The sequence below is a fragment of the Vitis vinifera genome, chromosome 6, assembly GCF_030704535.1.
Source record: "Vitis vinifera cultivar Pinot Noir 40024 chromosome 6, ASM3070453v1".
NCBI lineage: Eukaryota > Viridiplantae > Streptophyta > Magnoliopsida > Vitales > Vitaceae > Vitis > Vitis vinifera.
The window spans coordinates 9,399,737-9,418,110 of NC_081810.1; the positions used below are offsets into that span (position 1 = coordinate 9,399,737).

General features: G+C 37.4%; 1 protein-coding gene across 2 annotated transcripts; it reads right to left on the reverse strand.

The window, feature by feature from the left end:
• Positions 1-298: 298 nt before the first annotated feature.
• Positions 299-15,756, reverse strand: LOC100265678 (CBS domain-containing protein CBSX3, mitochondrial). Of its 2 annotated transcripts, none has more exons than XM_002262866.3 (6): positions 15,629-15,756; positions 5,569-5,831; positions 5,385-5,466; positions 1,031-1,104; positions 769-829; positions 299-673 (listed from the first exon to the last, which is right to left on the reverse strand). In XM_002262866.3, the coding sequence occupies exons 2-6, from the start codon at positions 5,824-5,826 to the stop codon at positions 531-533; spliced, it is 618 nt and encodes a 205-aa protein (XP_002262902.1). In that variant the 5' UTR covers positions 5,827-5,831; positions 15,629-15,756; the 3' UTR covers positions 299-530. The 2 variants fall into 2 exon arrangements, with proteins under 2 accessions (XP_002262902.1, XP_002262956.2); XM_002262920.5 differs by having other exon boundaries at positions 15,547-15,727.
• Positions 15,757-18,374: the final 2,618 nt, after the last annotated feature.

The window sequence follows — 18,374 nt, forward strand, 5'->3', positions numbered from 1 at the left end:
CAGGAAGTGCTTTGTGAATACAGGGTAGTTGTGATTATAGGATATTTTTATCACCTCATTGAGGAATTTTAGCTAGAGAGATCATTCAGAGTATGCACATATCTCTCAGATAACCTAGGATTATGTATATGTTGTTTTATTCATTATTCAACTGAAAGGCAAATCACCAGTACAGAGTAGTCAAAACCCTTACCAACATCAAGGCCAGTGCATCATCCAGATATATGTAGCAGCTAGAATTAGTGTTTTTTATTAATCAATTAGACTTTGTGTCAGCAATTGTGTATTGAAAAACAAGTTTCAAGTGGGAATCATAGTGCATATTATTTAGCCATAGTCCACATGGCGATGTACTCCAAGCACAAAAACAAGTAGCATAAGTTCCACACAGCACAACATATATTTACAAGCAGTCAGCGTAGTACTAGTGTTCAAAGAGAAGTATTATCCACCCAAGAGAGCTCAAAAGCATTTCATCTTCTTTTTTTCTGATAGGCAACTTGATATCTCATCATAATTAGCATAACCATTTAATAACCCCCCTGGATGTATGCATTCAAGCGGTCCAACTCCTCCCTATGCTCGGTCACCACAGCACGAACCACATCCCCAATGGACACCATGCCTATCATTTCCTTGTCATCAATCACTGGAATGTGCCTAATGCGGTTATCTGCCAACCAAGCATGATTTACAAGGTCAAATTGTCATCCTGGAGGGGAGGCCATGATAACCCAGCAATTAAAAGCATTCAACAAGGAATATTACCTGTCATCAGCTGCATTGCTCGCAGAACTTTGGTATTGGGTGAGACTGTGATAAGCTTGTTCTGAGACCACCACATAATGAGTATGGCATTTGCAACCACAAATTTACAGATTATACATCGAGAAAAAGGAGCACAGGTATTATTGGCATAACACATAGGATGGGATTTAAAATTGTGTAGATGTATATATAAACTTGTGACTGACAATTGGACATAACCCAAGCATGAACTTTATTCTATCAAAAAGGGTACAAAACATACCTCTTCAGTCATGATATCTCCAACCTTCGTTGACTTGGATGATCTTCCCTGTACTATGATCTTTCTCAGATAATCTGGAAATGAAACATCAAATCAGGGAGAACTGGAAAAGTACAACAGCACCTCACCAAGCTTGAGAGTGCAGTATGTGCAGCCAAAAGTGTAATTATGATCATAACGCAGAACTAGCTTAAATCTTGAATACTGCAGTTTACAAATCTTTCAAATTGGTGAGCTAAGGTCAAGAAGAGGTAACAGGTTTAGGGTTTTGGCTATGCAAACTGAACAGTTGGGTGTTGAAGGAAGATTTAGAAGGTAAATTTGGTGTTGGAATTCTGAGAAACAGGTCATAAAATTTTTGGCAGTGTCCAAACTAGGATGTTGATGATGCAAGTAGAAATACATTTACATTTACGGTTACAAAAGAAGAGTATTTCGGTTAGGAAAAATGAAAGGTAAATATTGTGCTTAAAAGAAAGCACAAATGCATATAATTGAAGAAAGGAAGAATCCAAGTAATCCATCAATCATAAAAAATTCTACTAAAACTCTTAGGCCTATTTGGTAGGCAGAAATGAGAATTGCTTTGTGTCTTTCACTATAGGAAAAATGAAATGATAGAAAACATGTTTGGGGGCATGTTTCCAAAAATTTTCCAAGAGTGGGTTAGGCCAAGACACACCTTTTGGCTACCAACTGTTCCATAGGAGAGAATCAAGTGGATCGTGGATGCTAAAACTTTTTGGAGCTTCAGAGCTTTTAAGGCTGGAATCTTTGCTTGATCCAATTTTTCTGGGATCAACATTAGTTCAATCCACCAGGTTGACTTCTTTGCTTGATCGTGTGATATCTCTAAGTGACCTTTAATGTATTTGGGTCTTCCTTTAGGATGGAACCCAAAATCGATTTCCTTTAGGGATTCAGTGTTGGATATAGTCTCTATGAGGTTGGATGGATGGAAAAAAGCTTTCTTATCCTTAGGAGGTAGAATCACCCTAATTCAGTCTTGTTTGATGCACATCCCAAGCTACTATCTTTCTCTTTTCAAGATTTCAGCTTCAATAGCTTTGAGGATTGAGAAATTACGAAGAGATTTTCTAAGGTCGAGGTCTAGGAAGGGTAAAAGGGTTCACCTGGTTAGTTGGAACATACTGTATAAACCTAAGAAATTTGGTGGGTTAAGGTTTGGGAACATTACTTTGAGGAACCAAGCTTTATGAGGGAAGGGTTTTGGAGGTACCCTCAGGAAAGTTTTACCCTTTGGCATCAGGTTGTCATGAGTATCTATAGGACATATCCTAATGGATAAGACGCCAATAATTTAGTCAAATGGTCACATCGTTGCCCCTGGAAGGTCATTACACATATTCTCTAGGTTTTTTCTACACACTCGCTTTGCAGTGGGTGATGGGTCCAGAATTTGTTTCTGGGAAGATTTGTGGTGGGGGGACTAACCGTTACGCTTACAATTTCCAAGACTTTTTAGAGTCACCACAACTAAAAACCTTTCCATTTCAGTCATATTAGGTAATGATACTTCTACGTCTTGGGATCTTATCTTTTGCCGCAATCTAACGGATGTGGAGATTGAGGATCTTGAAAGACTAATGTATTGACTTTCCCATGTTCATTTGACTCCTTTGATTCCAAATGCAAAAGCTTGGGTTCTGTTATCTTTAGAAGTTTTCTCAGTAAATTCTTTTATGTTAGCCTTATCCAATTTTTCATATTCTACTCCTTTCTACCTGGCTAACTTTTTGTGCAAATCAAGAATCCCCTCTTAGGTCATGGGTTTCGCCTAGTTAATGGCACATGAGAAGGTAAATACCAATGATGTGCTACCGTTGAAAAGACCTTTCAAAGCCCTTAGCCTTGATTGGTGCATCCTTTGTAGGAGGAGTATTGAGACGGTTGATCATCTTTTCTTACAATGTCCAATTACTTTGGGATTGTGGCATAAGATTTTCTCATAGGCGAGGATGGTGTGGGTTCTACCAGACAATATTCATGATACGATGATGATTTCTTTCAAGTGCTTTGGAAACTCTATTAGAGGCAAAACTCTTTGGAGGATCGCATGTCTCTTTTTGTTGTGAATTGAGTGGAGAGAGAAGAACGCTAGGATTTTTTAGGACACTTGAAAGATGCCAAAGATGATGTGAGATGCGTTTCATTTCTTAGTTTCCTACTATATAGACATTTTTAAACCCTATCCTTTGAGTGTAATTCAAGTTAGTTGGTTTTCGATTTGCACACCTTAGGGTAGGGTCTACAGGGCCAAGAGTTGTTATACTTGCACAGGCCTTTTGTACTTTTTGTATAGCCCCTTGTATTGAGGAGGCCTACTTAGTTCTTTTATATCAGATCTGTATTTCACGGGGAGGATTTCTCATCCTTCTCATGTTTTATTTATTCTTAATTAATACATATGTTTGTTTTTTATCTTAAAAAAAAAAAAAAAAAGTCCAAAATATGCATAAGGGGAGCAACCCTTCATGCCATATTTCTTCTCTTCCTCACAAAGGATTTCTACCAACTTAAGAGAGCCTCTTCAAATGAAGTTCACAAACAATGAGAATCCTAGATGCCACAAGATACTTTTCTTGGTGCAATGAAGCAAGAGGTGGTTTACTAATCAAAACAATTTCTTTCAGGAAGGGATCATATAGCCTTAATATCAAATAGGAGTATGGGGGTTTTACTAAAAACTTACCAGTCTTTGATTCTAACCATACTGCCCTATCCTCATCATTTCAGCTAACCACTTTCATTTGCAATCTTAAGAGGAATTCCTCCATTCTTTCAAGCTCCCAATCATGCAACTATCTAACAAAACAAGGGCTCAACATTCCCTTTCCCCTGTCTGCTCTCACACATCTGCTACCCATGAGTCTTTTCCAGTGGCAATAGCAAAAAGAGAAGGAAAGGAATCACTCAAAATTGACTCACCACACCACCCATCCTTCCAAAATATTTACCCTTTTTCCATTCATCACTGTGAAACAAGATATGCTTTTAATGGCATACAAACCTTATTTAATTGCCTTCCACAGCCTCAATCCATGTCTTCCCTCATGAACTGCATTTCCCCCGCTTCTTCCCTAAACTTCCCTACTATAACACTTTTTTCCAAAGACCTTGCATTTCCATTGCAAACCTCCAAGTCCATTTGTCAATCAAGGCCTCGTTGAGCACAAAAAAACTCCTAGTAGCAAGACCACCCCTCCCCCTATTTTCTTCTCAATGTAGACAATAGACCCATCAACAAAATGGGGTTTGATTTCTGGTGATTCCCCCCACAGGAAGTCGTTGAATCTTCTCAAGCAATGAACTCACTTTTCTAGGATTGAGGCTTAAATAGAATATGAATATAAAAATATTAGGTCAAAGGAATTTGGAATACTTATCAAATAAACAAAAATAAATCACTATCAAAAATCACTACCAAATGCTATGGTGTATCCTGGAACACCATAGCACGGTGCAGTCCTTCACAAAATAACCTTAGATGCCACTTTAGTTGAACTCCACACAGCCCTCCCTTTTTGCACAAGCAAACACAAACAATTTGAATTGTATGCCAAGATGAAATTTTCACAAATTAGTTGCTGCTCCTAATCAGTCTACCAAGTTGCTTCCCTAAGGAACTGTTGTTTCCCAATATGATAAATGTCACAACTACAGAAGGTTTCAGAAAGCATAGCAGATAAAAACAGACCAATCCAGAGATGAATAATCTATGAAGGGGAAACAAAATCGTTTGTTCCTGCTGCTGGTATTGCTTCTGGACAAGCTTCTACTTATACTGGTGCTTATAGATCACTTGTTGCATTAAACCCAACTGCATATAAGTTTGATTAGCCCTATCAGGAAGTAGATATCTATATAAGAAAATGCATCGCCAATCCATTTAATCCTGAGAACTGAAGGCATGGAGTTGCTTCAGGTTGCAGGTAGGCTAGCAATCTCTGACAACTAGCCTAACAAATGAAGTAGGCTCTCATCTACTTTCTGGACAGCCATAAGAGAGATGTTTTTTCTTGATATTTTTCTTACCATAGTCCAAATCCACATAATATATTTTTTTAATCACAAATAAAACATGTATTAAATAAAATAAAAAGTGTATGAGAAGGATGAGGAATCCTTCCCAAAAATACAAAAATTTGATTAAAAAAAAAAAAAAGGGTATGACTGAACTCCACCATACTGGGAGCCTCTATGTTGGTATGCTACCACACAAATCCACAAAATATTTTCCCACACAGAGAGCTCCAAGAAACAATAGTGGTTCAGATATATCAAATGTGTCATGCATAAACTAAGAAAGTAAATAGAGGGATTCTCCATTTACCTCTCTCTGTGATGATTCCTGCAATAGATTTTTGCTCTCCAGGTTTCACAACCACCAAGGCTCCAACATTGTGATGTGTCATCTGAAATGGAAGTGAGACATTTCATCTACAGATTCAATCCTCATGCCAAAGTGTCATAGCATAACAAAAATTAGAAGTGTCACAAAGCACAAAAATGCATACTGATTTCACAGCATCATAAACAGAATCATCTGTAGTGCACCAAAGCCAAGAACCATCTGCACTTTTGCCTTTTCCTTTCAAAACGTCTGCAATTGTGGTGCTCTCAAAACCATGCTCCTCCATACGAGCTGAAGTAACCGACTGAAGACGAGAAAATACAACAGATGGCATGATTGGATTCACCAGCCTGATTTGATGCAGAACTGCATTTTTTACAATGCTTCCATGTGATACAATTGCTTGTATTGCTCCTTGCATTTTACCTGTTAAAGAATAGGTTTCCATATGCAGGTTGAAAATATTAATTTTTTTAGTTCAGCATACAAATGGTAGAAATTCACAAAGGGTGATATGAGCCTCTTTCAATCATGCATGTACTTCCTCCAGAAAAATCAATTTCAATGAACAGCATGAATTGTTTTCCGAGATTCCAGCCCATAAACACTTTTCTCTCAAAAGAATTATTTCAAAATAAATAAAAAATAAATAACAAATTAGAGAGAATTTCTCAAGTGGGTATGAGGACTGTTAATATCTTAGCTACTGAGATCTTCAAATGTTGCAACAACAATAAGTGGTCATAGAAAAGCAGCTATTTGGGCTCCTCACTCTCTATTTTGACCTTCTTTTTTTTTTGTGATAGGCAACAAGATCATGCATTAAGAGGCGCCTAAAAAGAGTGGGGGGCACCCTATGTACACAGGCAGTATACACAAAACAACCAAAAGTAAGCATCAAACAAAGCCTACAAAAACAAGGCAATGCTAACCACAATAAAAAGCATTTAGGAAATTCAACATAGAGGGGTTCTCCAACTGTAAAGAATCCTAGGACCACTCTAAAAGTGACTGTATGAAGAAAGCCTTCAATCTTTGATCTTAAAGCTCTCATCTTCAAAAGTCCTTCAGGTGCACTCTTTCCAAATACACCAAAATAAGCAAATCAGAGCCAAACGCCAAACTACTCTTTTCTTCTTGTTTAACCCCTTAACTTTCCATTGTAGGAGGAGATTTTTCACTAAGGATGGAAACACACAAACCAAGCCAAAGACTACTGACAGAAAAAAAAAAAACACCACAGCTCTCTTGTCTTGTCACAATGAATCAAAATGTAATCAATTGATTCTTCACTATCTTTATAAAGGCTACATTTATTGATCATTTGTCATCCCCTCTTCATTAAAGCATCTACCGTTAAGATCTTTCCCCAAACAGCTTCCCAAGCAAAAAAAACAAATTTGAGGAGCACAAGATCCCTAGATCTCTTTACCTAAAAAAACTAAATTATTCTCCACCCTTAAGAAAATGTAATATGACTTGACGCTAAAATTTCCCCTTCTATCATCTTCCAAATTAAAATGTCTTCTTCTTGCACTTTTAACGGGTGAAGTAGCTCTAAAAAATGGGTCACCTCCTCTATCTCCCAATCTTGGAAGGGTCTTCTAAATTGAACCTCTCAACATCCCCCTTTACCCCCATCTCTTTCCTATAAGTCTACAACTGTAACATTTTTGTGGGAAGCTATCTTGAAAAGAGTAGGGTATGCATCTTTCAACTTAAACTACGTTGCCCATTTGTTCCACCAGAATCTAGTATATCTACCATTTTCTATTCGAATAGAAGTTTTGACACAAAACTCTTCCAACCCTTTTCTAATGTCTTTTCAAAGGCTCATCCCAAAAGAATCCCCCACCCCTCTAGTATTCCACCCCCCATCCATTTCCCTGAATTTTCCAAAAATAATCTTCCTCCACAAGCTCTATCACTCAACAGAAAACCTCCATAACCCTTTGCCTAGCAAGGCTTGATTGAGACCCTCCAACCTTCTTAGTCCTAGCCCTTCATATTTTTAATCCTTACACACATCTAGCCAATTTACCAAATGGATCTTTCTCCTTTCTCCCGAATCTCCTCATAAAAAGTCTCTTTAAATTCTCTCTAATTTGATACTCACTTTTCTAAGAATTGCAAAGAGGGACATAAAATAAATAGGAGGTTTGATAGAGTGCTCTTAATAAGGACACTAGTCTTCCTCCTTTGGATTGGTACTATTTTTTTCCAACCAGCCAATTTCTTCTTAAACCTCTCCTCGATTGAATCCCACACACCACAATGCTTGTGAGGGGGCCCCAAGGGGTAAGCTTAGATAAGAAGTAGGAAGTTTTCCAACTTTGCACCCAAAAGGAGAAGTTGCTCTATCTACATCCTCCATCTCCCTCGCTAGAATAATTTCACTTTTTTGCATATTTATTTTCAAGCTTGACACCAATGTGAAGCAAGTCACAACCCACTTCCAATATTTCAACTAATCTACATTATCCTCACAAAACAAAAAAAAAGGGTATCATATGCAAACAAAAGGTTTGAGACTTGAGTCACCTCTGCCCCTCTACCCTTAATCTTGAAAAACCCTAATGAAACTTCCTTGTTTAGCCTTTGCAATTAAGCCAATGAGGGCTTCCATGACCAACACAAAAAAGATAGGGTGAGAAAGGGACCCCCTGCCCCAAACCTCTAGAGGTCGAGAAGAAATTGGTGGGAGTGCCATTTAACAATAGCTGTCACTCTCACATAAGAAATACAAAACTAGATCCATTGTCTCCATTTGGGGCCAAATCCCATATTTTCTAAGATTGAGAAAAGGAACTTCCAACTTACGTGATCATAAGCCTTTTCTATATCCAATTTGCAAACTAAACCCACATTGGAACTATGCTTCCTAGAGTCAATAGCCTCATTTGCAATCAAGATAGCATCCAGAATCTATCCACCCCTTACAAAAGCATTTTAACTATTTGACACCACCTTGCCAACCACCCTTTTCAACCTATTAGCTAGGACTTTTGCTAGAAGTTTATAAAGACACCCCACTAGGTTGATTAGCCTAAAATCCTTCATGTCACATATCTCCTTTTTTATGAATAAGAACTAAAAACGTTGCATTAAGGCTACGAGCCATGGAATTCTTCGAATGAAACTCCTCAAAAAAATGCATCACTTCCCTACCTACTCTAGGCCAACAAAACTTCCAAAAAGCCATTGAAAATCCATTTAGCCCAAGTGCCTTGTCACCCTCCAATTTTGAAAGTGCTACAGTCACCTCCTTCTCAAAGCCCTCTTTGTTTGAAGAGTCAATGCTTTTGAATAGCTTTGTTCTTCTCGCTTGGGATTCATCAAACACTACTTTAAAGCAGGAAAAAAAATGTCTTCTTTAAGCTCCTCCTCTTTTTCCAACCGGACACCACTAACAAAATTTTCATTTCTCCTTGCATTAGCCATGCAGTGAAAAAAATTGGTGTTGTTATCTCCTTCCTTTAGCTAAAGAGCCCTTGACTTTTGCCTCCAAGAGGTTTCTTCTAAGATAGCTAGATGACTGTACTCATCTTTAGCAACCTTCTGGCTTCCCCTATCCTCGTTGGCAAAGGGTCCTAGCTTTCTACACTATCCCAATAGTTGATAAACTCAAAAGCAGAATCCTTCCTAGCTGAGACAATACTAACCACCTCTTTATTCCATTTCTTCAAGTCATTTTCAATGCTTGTAATTTCTTCGCAAGCACAAAGTTGGGGCTACCCCTAAAATTATACATCTACCACCACTCTTTGATTTTATCCGCAAAAAGCCTTCTAACTTTAACCACATGTTTTCAAATCTGAGTAGACCTTTGCCTTCCCCCCCAAACCCAATCTAGCAAGATAGGAGAATGGTCAAACAATGGTCTTGGCAACAAAAATTGTAGGGCCCTTGAAATGTGATCCTTCCAATCTCCAAAAAATAAAAAACAGTCCAAATGTGCCTTGAATGATCCTCCCTGTCCTTCACTCCACGTGAACCACCTCCACCTAGAAGTGAGTCTACAAGCTCAAACTCTTCAATAAAGATGAAGAATTCTCTCATAGCAGCTAACAACTACCTACAATTGCTCTTTTCAACTGGAAAATGCACCACTTAAGTCACCAACTATGCACCTAGGCTTATCCTAAAGACCCTTAATTGAAGCTAAACTCCTCCCACATCTCCCTCCTCTCTCTTCCCTTTAGTGGGCCATATAGCCCAAAAAACACCCAAAGAAAACCATCTTCACAATTTCTAAATTGACAAGAAATTTAAAAAAAGAACCCACTTTAATAGCCATCCTTTCCAATACTCTTGTATCCTAAAATAACAACACCCCTCTTGTCATGCCCCTTGCATTCAGAGACGCCCAACCCAGATGCCTTCCCACACCCAAGTTTCTCACAATCTTGTTTGACATCTCCCTCATTTTTGTTTCTTGAACACATACCAAGTTTGGCTTATGTTTTCTAACCATAAACTTAACTACCTTTCTTTTATCTGGGTCATGCAAGCCTCTAGCATTCAAGGAGAAAATCCCAAGCTTCATTTGGATAATAAAGTTACATGCCTACCCATCCCCCCATCCTCTACCTCTTTGCCTATATTGCCCTCATAAATGGAGCTAAAGAGTTTCTTCAATTCTCTGTCTTTCCTTGAGTTGGATAATGCTCCCTTTTTGCCTAGCTTTTGACAGACTCAAAGCATTTTCTATTCTCAATTTCTACAAGAATTCTCAAGATATATCCTTTGAAGCCTTCCATTGAGACCCCCATTGACTTACAAACTCCAAGGAATTTTTTGTTCACCCAAGGGGATCTCATTGTTCCCACCTCTCTTGCTACAGAAATCTCAAGCGACAACCTTTCCTCTCTTATCGCCTCACTTTGATCAGACATGGGGGATTTTCCAAAGCTTTACTCCCTTAGGGTCGAAACATCCACCCTTTCACTTGAAGGGCTAAGACTAGGTGATCTTGAAGTACAATAGATTGTTCGTCCTTGAGAATCATACACAGAGGACCCCTCACAAACCCATGCTTCACTAGATCTTCAAAATATCCATTCGTACCTAATTTACTCCCCTCAACTGCCTTTTGATTGTACTCCAAGGCTATAGGGGCAAACTCTTACATCCATAGTTGTGAAAGGCGCGCCTAGGCTGAAGGCAAGCGATGCCCCTTTCACGAAGGCACCGCTTAGGCGCGCAAGGCGCTCGCCTCCGGCAAGGCGCGATGCGGTCGCCTGACTTGCCTCTGACCAGGTACGCACTCCTTCTTCTTCCATCGGGTTGCAGAGGGTTGGACTGAGCCCTAATTTTTTTTTATTTGGTGGGTCCAAAACGGCGTCGTTTTGACCCTTCTTAATTTTAAAGGAACAAGCCAAAACGACGTCGTTTTGGAGCCTATTCCTTTAAAAAAAAAACAGGCCAAATCAACGCCGTTTTGGCTTGTTCCTCCCTTCCAACCCCCTTTTCTAGTCTTTCTCAACTCGAGACCACTCCCAATCTTGCCCTAGCCTCAACCGTGCTAGAGAAGTGAAGAAGAAGAAGAAAAATAGGGGGAAAATAGGGGAAAAATAAGAGAAAAATAGAAGAAGTGAAGAAATGATTAAATTGAAGTTTTGGATGATATTTGATGATTTATGTGTTTAGGACAAATAAATGATTGTTAAATTTGATTATATTATATAAAAATATATATGTAAATTAGAGTGCGCCTCACTTCACTAAAGCCTGCGCCTCAGGCTCCAAGACTACTTTGCGCCTTGGTGCGCTTTGAGCCTTTTAAAACTATGCTTACATCACATCCTCAAGAGCTTCCTCCCCAACAACCTTTTCCTCCCCAATCATCTCCTGTGTGAGCCCTAGCAATCAAGGACCACCACTACCCCCCTCCTCATCTCCTTTAGAGGACATAATATAGTTGTGAGAATGTGCATGGGGCTTCTTTACTTGTTTTAATTTCCTGAGGCAGGTCTTTTTGGGCCTTACCCAACTTTCAGCCTATAGGCCCACTTTCTTTTAAAGAAGAAGGCCCATTTTGTTTTTAAAACAACTAGCTTGAATTGAATTGGGCTTCACAAAAGATCCAAGCCCCCTTCTATAAGTAGGGCTTCCCTTCTAGGCTCTGGCTCAACCACCTTATCATCAAACCCAAGCAGCCCACAATCAGTCATCCCCATACTTATAGTCAGATTTCACAAATCCCATCCTCAAAAGGTCGTCATTTCCGCTTTTTCCTCTATCAGGACCCCCACCATACTTATTGGTAGCCCTAGGTAGATTTTCAAAAGTAAGATCCTCATAACCTTTTAGCTTAGAATTAACAGAACTTCTCCAAGGCAACAAGCCAACATCCCCACCACTCTTGACAGAATCAATCGTTTTGGCTATAGCAGAACCTCCTTTCGATTGAGGTCCTTGTCAACATGCACCAAAGCACGTGAACTAAACCTCTCTTCTTCTCGCACATTGCTTTCTTTGTATTCTAACAATGTTTTGCTTTGGGATTTTACTACAACAGTGACCTGCAAGGTTGAGTACCACATAGAGTTCTCCCACCATAGCAGAATAGAGGAGGCAAACCCTACTATCACCTCTATTTTTCAAGGCACCTCCTTTCCAATGTTTTTAAGCAGGATTCTTACCTATTTGAAATTGAGGGACTATTCGGTCTCCTCATCCACAGCTATGAACCCCCCACATGCATCCACCACCTTTTTGGAGAACTCCATATCTCAAAGTTTTAAAGGCAAACCTAGGAGTCTCACCCATGAAAATCCCTTTAAAAATCCAGTCGAGCTCACCTCACAATTGGTACCCACCAATTTAGAGAAACTTGATGACCATTAAGAGAGCAGCAACCCTCATCCAAAGCTTTTTTAGCATGATCTTATGTAGAGAACTCAAACAGGAATAAGGGATCACTCATTAAGGCCACTTTCACTGGTCTAAATAGCCTTCACTTGGTCTTTACACAATTTTCCACTACCCTTAACTTTGGTGTTCACACATCTTTGACATCCCATTCACCTACCAAACAATAGTTAAGGGCTTTCAACTTAGAAGAGTATGTAGCATTCCCGACTTGAACCCAAACTTCTTCGCCCATTCTTCTTGGCAATTTTTTAGTAGCATTTGCATAGCTTACACCTATTTTTACTAGGCAAGACCTTTCCAAACTTCTTGACCTGGAGTTGCCCTCTCCCCCAAACTTGATGTCAACACCATCTAAGGATATCTCCCTTAATTTCCATCCCAACAAATCCCATCCTACCCTCTAGAATAATTTTTTTTTTGATAAGTAAATAAGATCTTGCATTAGAAACGCCTAGAAATGGTGAAAACAGACACACGAAGTATACAAAGAAACACCCAAAAAAACTAGGCAGCAAAGGAACAAGAAAGCCATCCCCTTACTTAACAAACAGTCAATCTATGAAGTCAATCATAGACAAAGTGTGGTCCTCTATATACGCCCTAGCCCAATTCACAAAATTATACAAAAAAGAAAATTTGATAGCTTGGTCGGACCGTTCGACATCATTGAATGCTCTCTCATTCTTTTCCTTCCATAAACTCCACATTAAGCATAAAGTTGCAGCCCTCCATGCCTTCTCTCTTCTTTTGCCCACAAGGCTTCCATGCCACCCAAGCAAGTTCCCTCTCACGGAGGAATGCAAAACCCAATGCACACTGAAAAGGGCGAAGATCAAATTTCACAACATTCTAGCCTTAATACAAACCAAAAAAGGAGGTCACTAGTTTCCTCTTCTTTACACAAGTAGTATCTATTCAGTAATTTCATCTCCTCCCTTTCAATTGGTATCTAGTATTTGTTCGGTATCATACGGTCACTGGTATATTTGTTCTCATTGGATGTCAAAAGATACTTCATTATTATTCCAGAAGGCTAACCCTCTGGAATAATAATGAAGTATCTTTTGTCATGCAATGAGAACAGAGACCAAGAGATAATGCGTAGCTTCATTTTGACACATTTCTATCTTAAACCTTCTACCACAATCTCTCAATTCGCCCTTGAAGAGTTTTTCCCCTCTCCAGTTATAGCATAAATCCAAGGACTTCAAAAGCCAATCCAACACTCCTCTGCTCACTTTGATCCATCTCCAGCAGCCATGCCTTTTTCATCTGTGCCTCTCTCCACTGCTTTACCCAATCAGCTCTAAGCCCAAAGGACTTGGAATGAATGAGGACCAACCTCAAACTTTCTGCACCCCTTAGATCCATCTTTCCAATCTCATAACAGGTCCTTTTTGACTAATTTACTACCAGCTTTCTATTATAATTGTGTTTCCAATATTTTTAAATTCTATGTCCAATAAGAGTTCCCACTTTTACAAAAATCACAGGGATATCTACCTCAATGTGGCATGGCATTTAGAATGTTGAATAGCATTTCCAATTTTCATTACAGATGTTTTCAAATTTGAAAGGACCAAGTCATGGGACCATATGATATATCATACCAATATTAAGTATCATACCAACATTAGGTAGCACACTCATTTTATGCAATATGCATCTAAGAATTAATATCTTAAGCTTAAGCAAACATCCACCAGATTTTTTGGTAAACTCCATATGTGTTTCCATCCTTGTCAGTTGAACACATGTTTTGTCTATGTAGCATTATTGGGTCAAATGAAAAGAAAATTTCCAATGAATGAAAGGAAAACCCAAGACACCCCAAACCAAGAAAAAATGAACTGTTGGATGAGGGAGGCAAAACAAGAAGAAATAAAAAGATGGTCAAGTGACTCTTCACATTGAGGCAGATGACATATCTGGTTTTACCTATTACAAACCCTTGCAAATATGGTGACCAACATTGAGGATCTCACCTAAAAGAGCCATCCACGTAAAGAAAGAGACTGTAAGAGGAATTAAAGCTGAATAAATGTCTATACCTATAAAAACAATGAATATAAGGGAATGGATCCCTGATTAAGGGGTATAACCTCCAGTAAAATCATACCAAATCCAATCATTCTGCAAGCTGAACATAAGGAGTTAATAGCTTCTGGGTCATAACCAATTCCAAAGCAAGTTGAAAAATATTACAGTTATCCTTAAATGGAGGACTGGTATCATACACAGTTGTTTTGGTTGTGGGAAAATATTTTACCTAGTGAATTACAATCCCATCTTCCACATATGTTCTAAAGCACCCATCAAGTATCTCAAAATATTACATACTGTTGTTAAACAAAATAAGATGTATTGCACCTTCCAGATATGGTTTGCATGGGAAAGCATAAACAAGTTAATTACTTCAACTACAAAGGTAGCTTACGAGTCTTCTGTGCCTCTGATCATTAAAAAATTTCAGTTGCTTAGCATTACACATAGTACTTAGATCCACAGAGGTCTCAATATTAAATGGAAGCCAGCTAAACTGTTATTTTGTAAAAGGTTTATCCCAAGGATTGGACAAGCTGGCAAAGGCCCAAAACCAATCAAAACTCATTGAATATTTGAGGCTTCAACCTCAGCCTGGCGGCCATAGCCTTAAGTCTACAACATAAGCCTCAATAGCCTTCAAAAAACTACCATTGGATAGTTGGAGATTCTCCTGTATTTGAAGAAGACTTACTAACTTACTAAAAACAGGACAATCAACACTTCCTGGAGATCCAGATCGGCAAACTTCACAGCTGACTATCCAATGAAGAGGGGACAGTACATGAGAATTATTATGGTTGTTAATCCACGCCCATTTAGCCATTGACTGTGCTGTCATTTCTTCTTTGGGAAAGATCCCTATATTTTCCTCATAAATTCAACAATTTCTTAAACAGGAAAGGAATTAGAGAGAAAACATCCAATTAAGGATCTTCAAAACTTGGAGAATAAACTTTTGCAACATCTAGTCATGGGCACATCCCAGTTCTCATCAGTCAACCCACTGCAGTTTTCCTACCCACGGACAAAAATGCTATCGATGGAGGACAATGAAAAAGCAAAACTTACAACGAAGATCAGAGTGGGAGACAGAGACGAACATAAAATACTCAAAATTTATACGAGCGGCAAGCACATACAATTTACAACAATTATAAAAAGAGCAAGATCACATCCCAAAAGGAAGAAGGAGCCGATAGTTTTCGGATCGTGGATTCACCTCGTGGAGTGAACTCCAATGAGAAAGAAAGAGAAAATCGGAGAAAGAGAGACGAAGATGGAAGATTTAGGGTTAGGTTTACCTGGCGGCCACTGACGCTATCCTTTCTTAGCTTCTCTCTCTGTGTCCCCCAAGCACTCCTGAAGCGAGAGATAAAATAATCCATCCAGCATTTTTATTAAACCAAACAAAATAAGCTGTTCATAATCTTATGCAAAGTAAAAGTGCATTTAGTGTGGGTATCAATCATGACAACAAACTATTCACGAATCATACGCTTAAAAGGTCAAAAGTATGTCCACACTAGTCCAACCCGCCCAAGCTACTGTTCGGGTTGTAGTGTTAAAAAAACATTTTTGTTATTGTATGAGAAACCTATATTACACAAAATACATTATTGTTGTTGCATTCCTATATACCACTTCAAACTCATTTAACTTATTTTATAAGTATTAAATAATTTGAAAATACACAAAAATTTTACTAATATTAATTATATTATAATTTCTTTAATATTTTTAAAGTACAACCAAACATGAGAAAATCATTTTCTTTATATTATTTTTGGTTTCTGAAAAAAGATAGGGAAAGAAAATAAAGAATAAATGTGGAAGGAAAGAAAAAGGTTTAGGGTTTAATATTTAAGGTTTATAGTTTAGGTCTTAGGATTTTAGAGCTTAAGGTTTTAGGGGTTTAGGATTTAGAATTTAGGGTTTCAAGTTTAGGGTTTTGGGTCATCATTTCTAAACGTTATTAAGTTTTATTTTATTTATAATTTTTCTAATCTTTGTGGAAGTGAATTCCACATCGAAAATGAGGGGCAAAATGAAGTTGTATTTAAGAAGGGATGCTCCCATCTTGTGTATTGTTAAGGCGTGGATTGGGTTGCAGTAAGGATGCATGCTTTTGAAGGCTTGAATGAATTGGGTTGTAGCAAGTTGGGTCAGATGCTTTTGAAGGCTTGGATGGATTAGGCTTTAGCAAGTTGGGTTAGATGTTTTTGAAGGCTTGGATGGATTGGGTTGTAGCAAGTTGGGCCAGATGCTTTTGAGGCCCGTTTTAATTTCAAAGTTTTAAATGAAAGGGAAGTTGACGTGACACCGATTTATTAGTAATATCGTCGAAATATCGGTAAATTATCAAAATATCATCCAAATATTGACAATAAATGGAGGAAAAATAAAAAAAATCAAATGGTCGATATATTTATCTCATATATGTACTAGGTCATTTCAATACGTGATATATCACTGATATATAGTGATATTTTCATCCCTATTTGAGATCTCTAAGAATAAAATCTTTATTTTAAGGAAAAATTCTCATTTTTCCAAAATCTTTATAAAATAATATTTTTCCTATTTTGCACAAAATTTCGATTCAAATAAAATAAGTTAATTTTGGAAATTCATGATATATAATTTATAATTAAGAAAGTTATTAAAATAAGTGTTAAAAACTAAAGAAAAATATTTTGGTATTCTTAGTAGATTTTTATGAGAAGAGTTTTCAAGATTATTTATTTAAACTGGTTGTTGCTGATAAGAATATTATTCCTTTTGGAATTATCTACTTAGTTTTGGGATAGGTAAGTTTTTCACGCTCTCCTCCATTGAGGAAAGGAGAACTACACGTATATAGTCTTCAAAGTTCTGCCCTCCTTAGAGAAGAAGGAAACTATTCTGCATGGATATGGATAATTCAAGGATAAAGAATAAGTAAACAATTCTTTTAGCACTTGAGTCTCAGTTTAAGAGATAAATAATAGATTTGGAAAATCTCATGATAGAAAATTTATGATAAGAAGTAGTCAAAATATTTTTGGAAACTTTTAGTAATTTAATGGAGATATGAAACATTTTGAAAATATTTTCCAAAATAGATTGTTTAATTCATTTCAAAGAGGTAAACATTTTTGGAAGTTTTCCATAGACAATATTTTATCCATTAAGAAATTACTACAAAGTTATGTTTTCAGTAGTATTTAATGAAATAAATTATTATTGTAATATCTAGTAGTAATGAAGTAAATAAACAATAATGATTATCTTGGTACTTAATTTTAAATGTACTTAATTAGAGGCTAAACTAGTTTAACGTTAATCTTATTTAATTATGAATTAAACTTTGATTAAGGTTAATTACGATTAATTAACTACTTAAGCATGTGTATTAACTTCGTGGGGGCTAATTAGAATTAAGAAGACTTGAAAGATTGATTAGCAGCTACAAAAGCATAAAATAGCACAAGTCGGAAGACCAAATTGCAATATGGAAAACTTGTGGTTAGTTCCAACCCCGCCTTTACAACAATCTGGTGGGTTAGAGAAAGAAGTTAAAGAGAGAAAGTGGAGGAATCTTGGTGAGCAAGAAAACAGGGTTAGTAATTTTGGTAGATTTGGATTCCACAATCTTTTGAAGTAAATTAATGGTAAAGTTTGTTTAAAAACCAAATTTGATTAGTTACAATCAGGTTTTAATTATAAATCAAAGTTAATTAGGGTTTTAAATATTTTAACTTAAGTATATTTTGATGAAAAAATCAACATGCTTGTTTGTTTAATCCGCTTTAATTGAAAAATAGACTGATGAATCATATGATTAATTTAAACTTATTTGTGTATTTGGAGTATTAAGATAGAGCCCTTAAAAGTATGATATGATATAACAAAATTTGAAGTTCATTATTTAATAATATTCCAATTTCACTTATATTTATCTTTATTCCATGCATTACACTTTATGAGCATTCTTACCTACATCTTTTACATTGTACATGATTTGGTGTGGACCCTTCCCTGATCCATCGACCGGCGCGACTTGTGAAT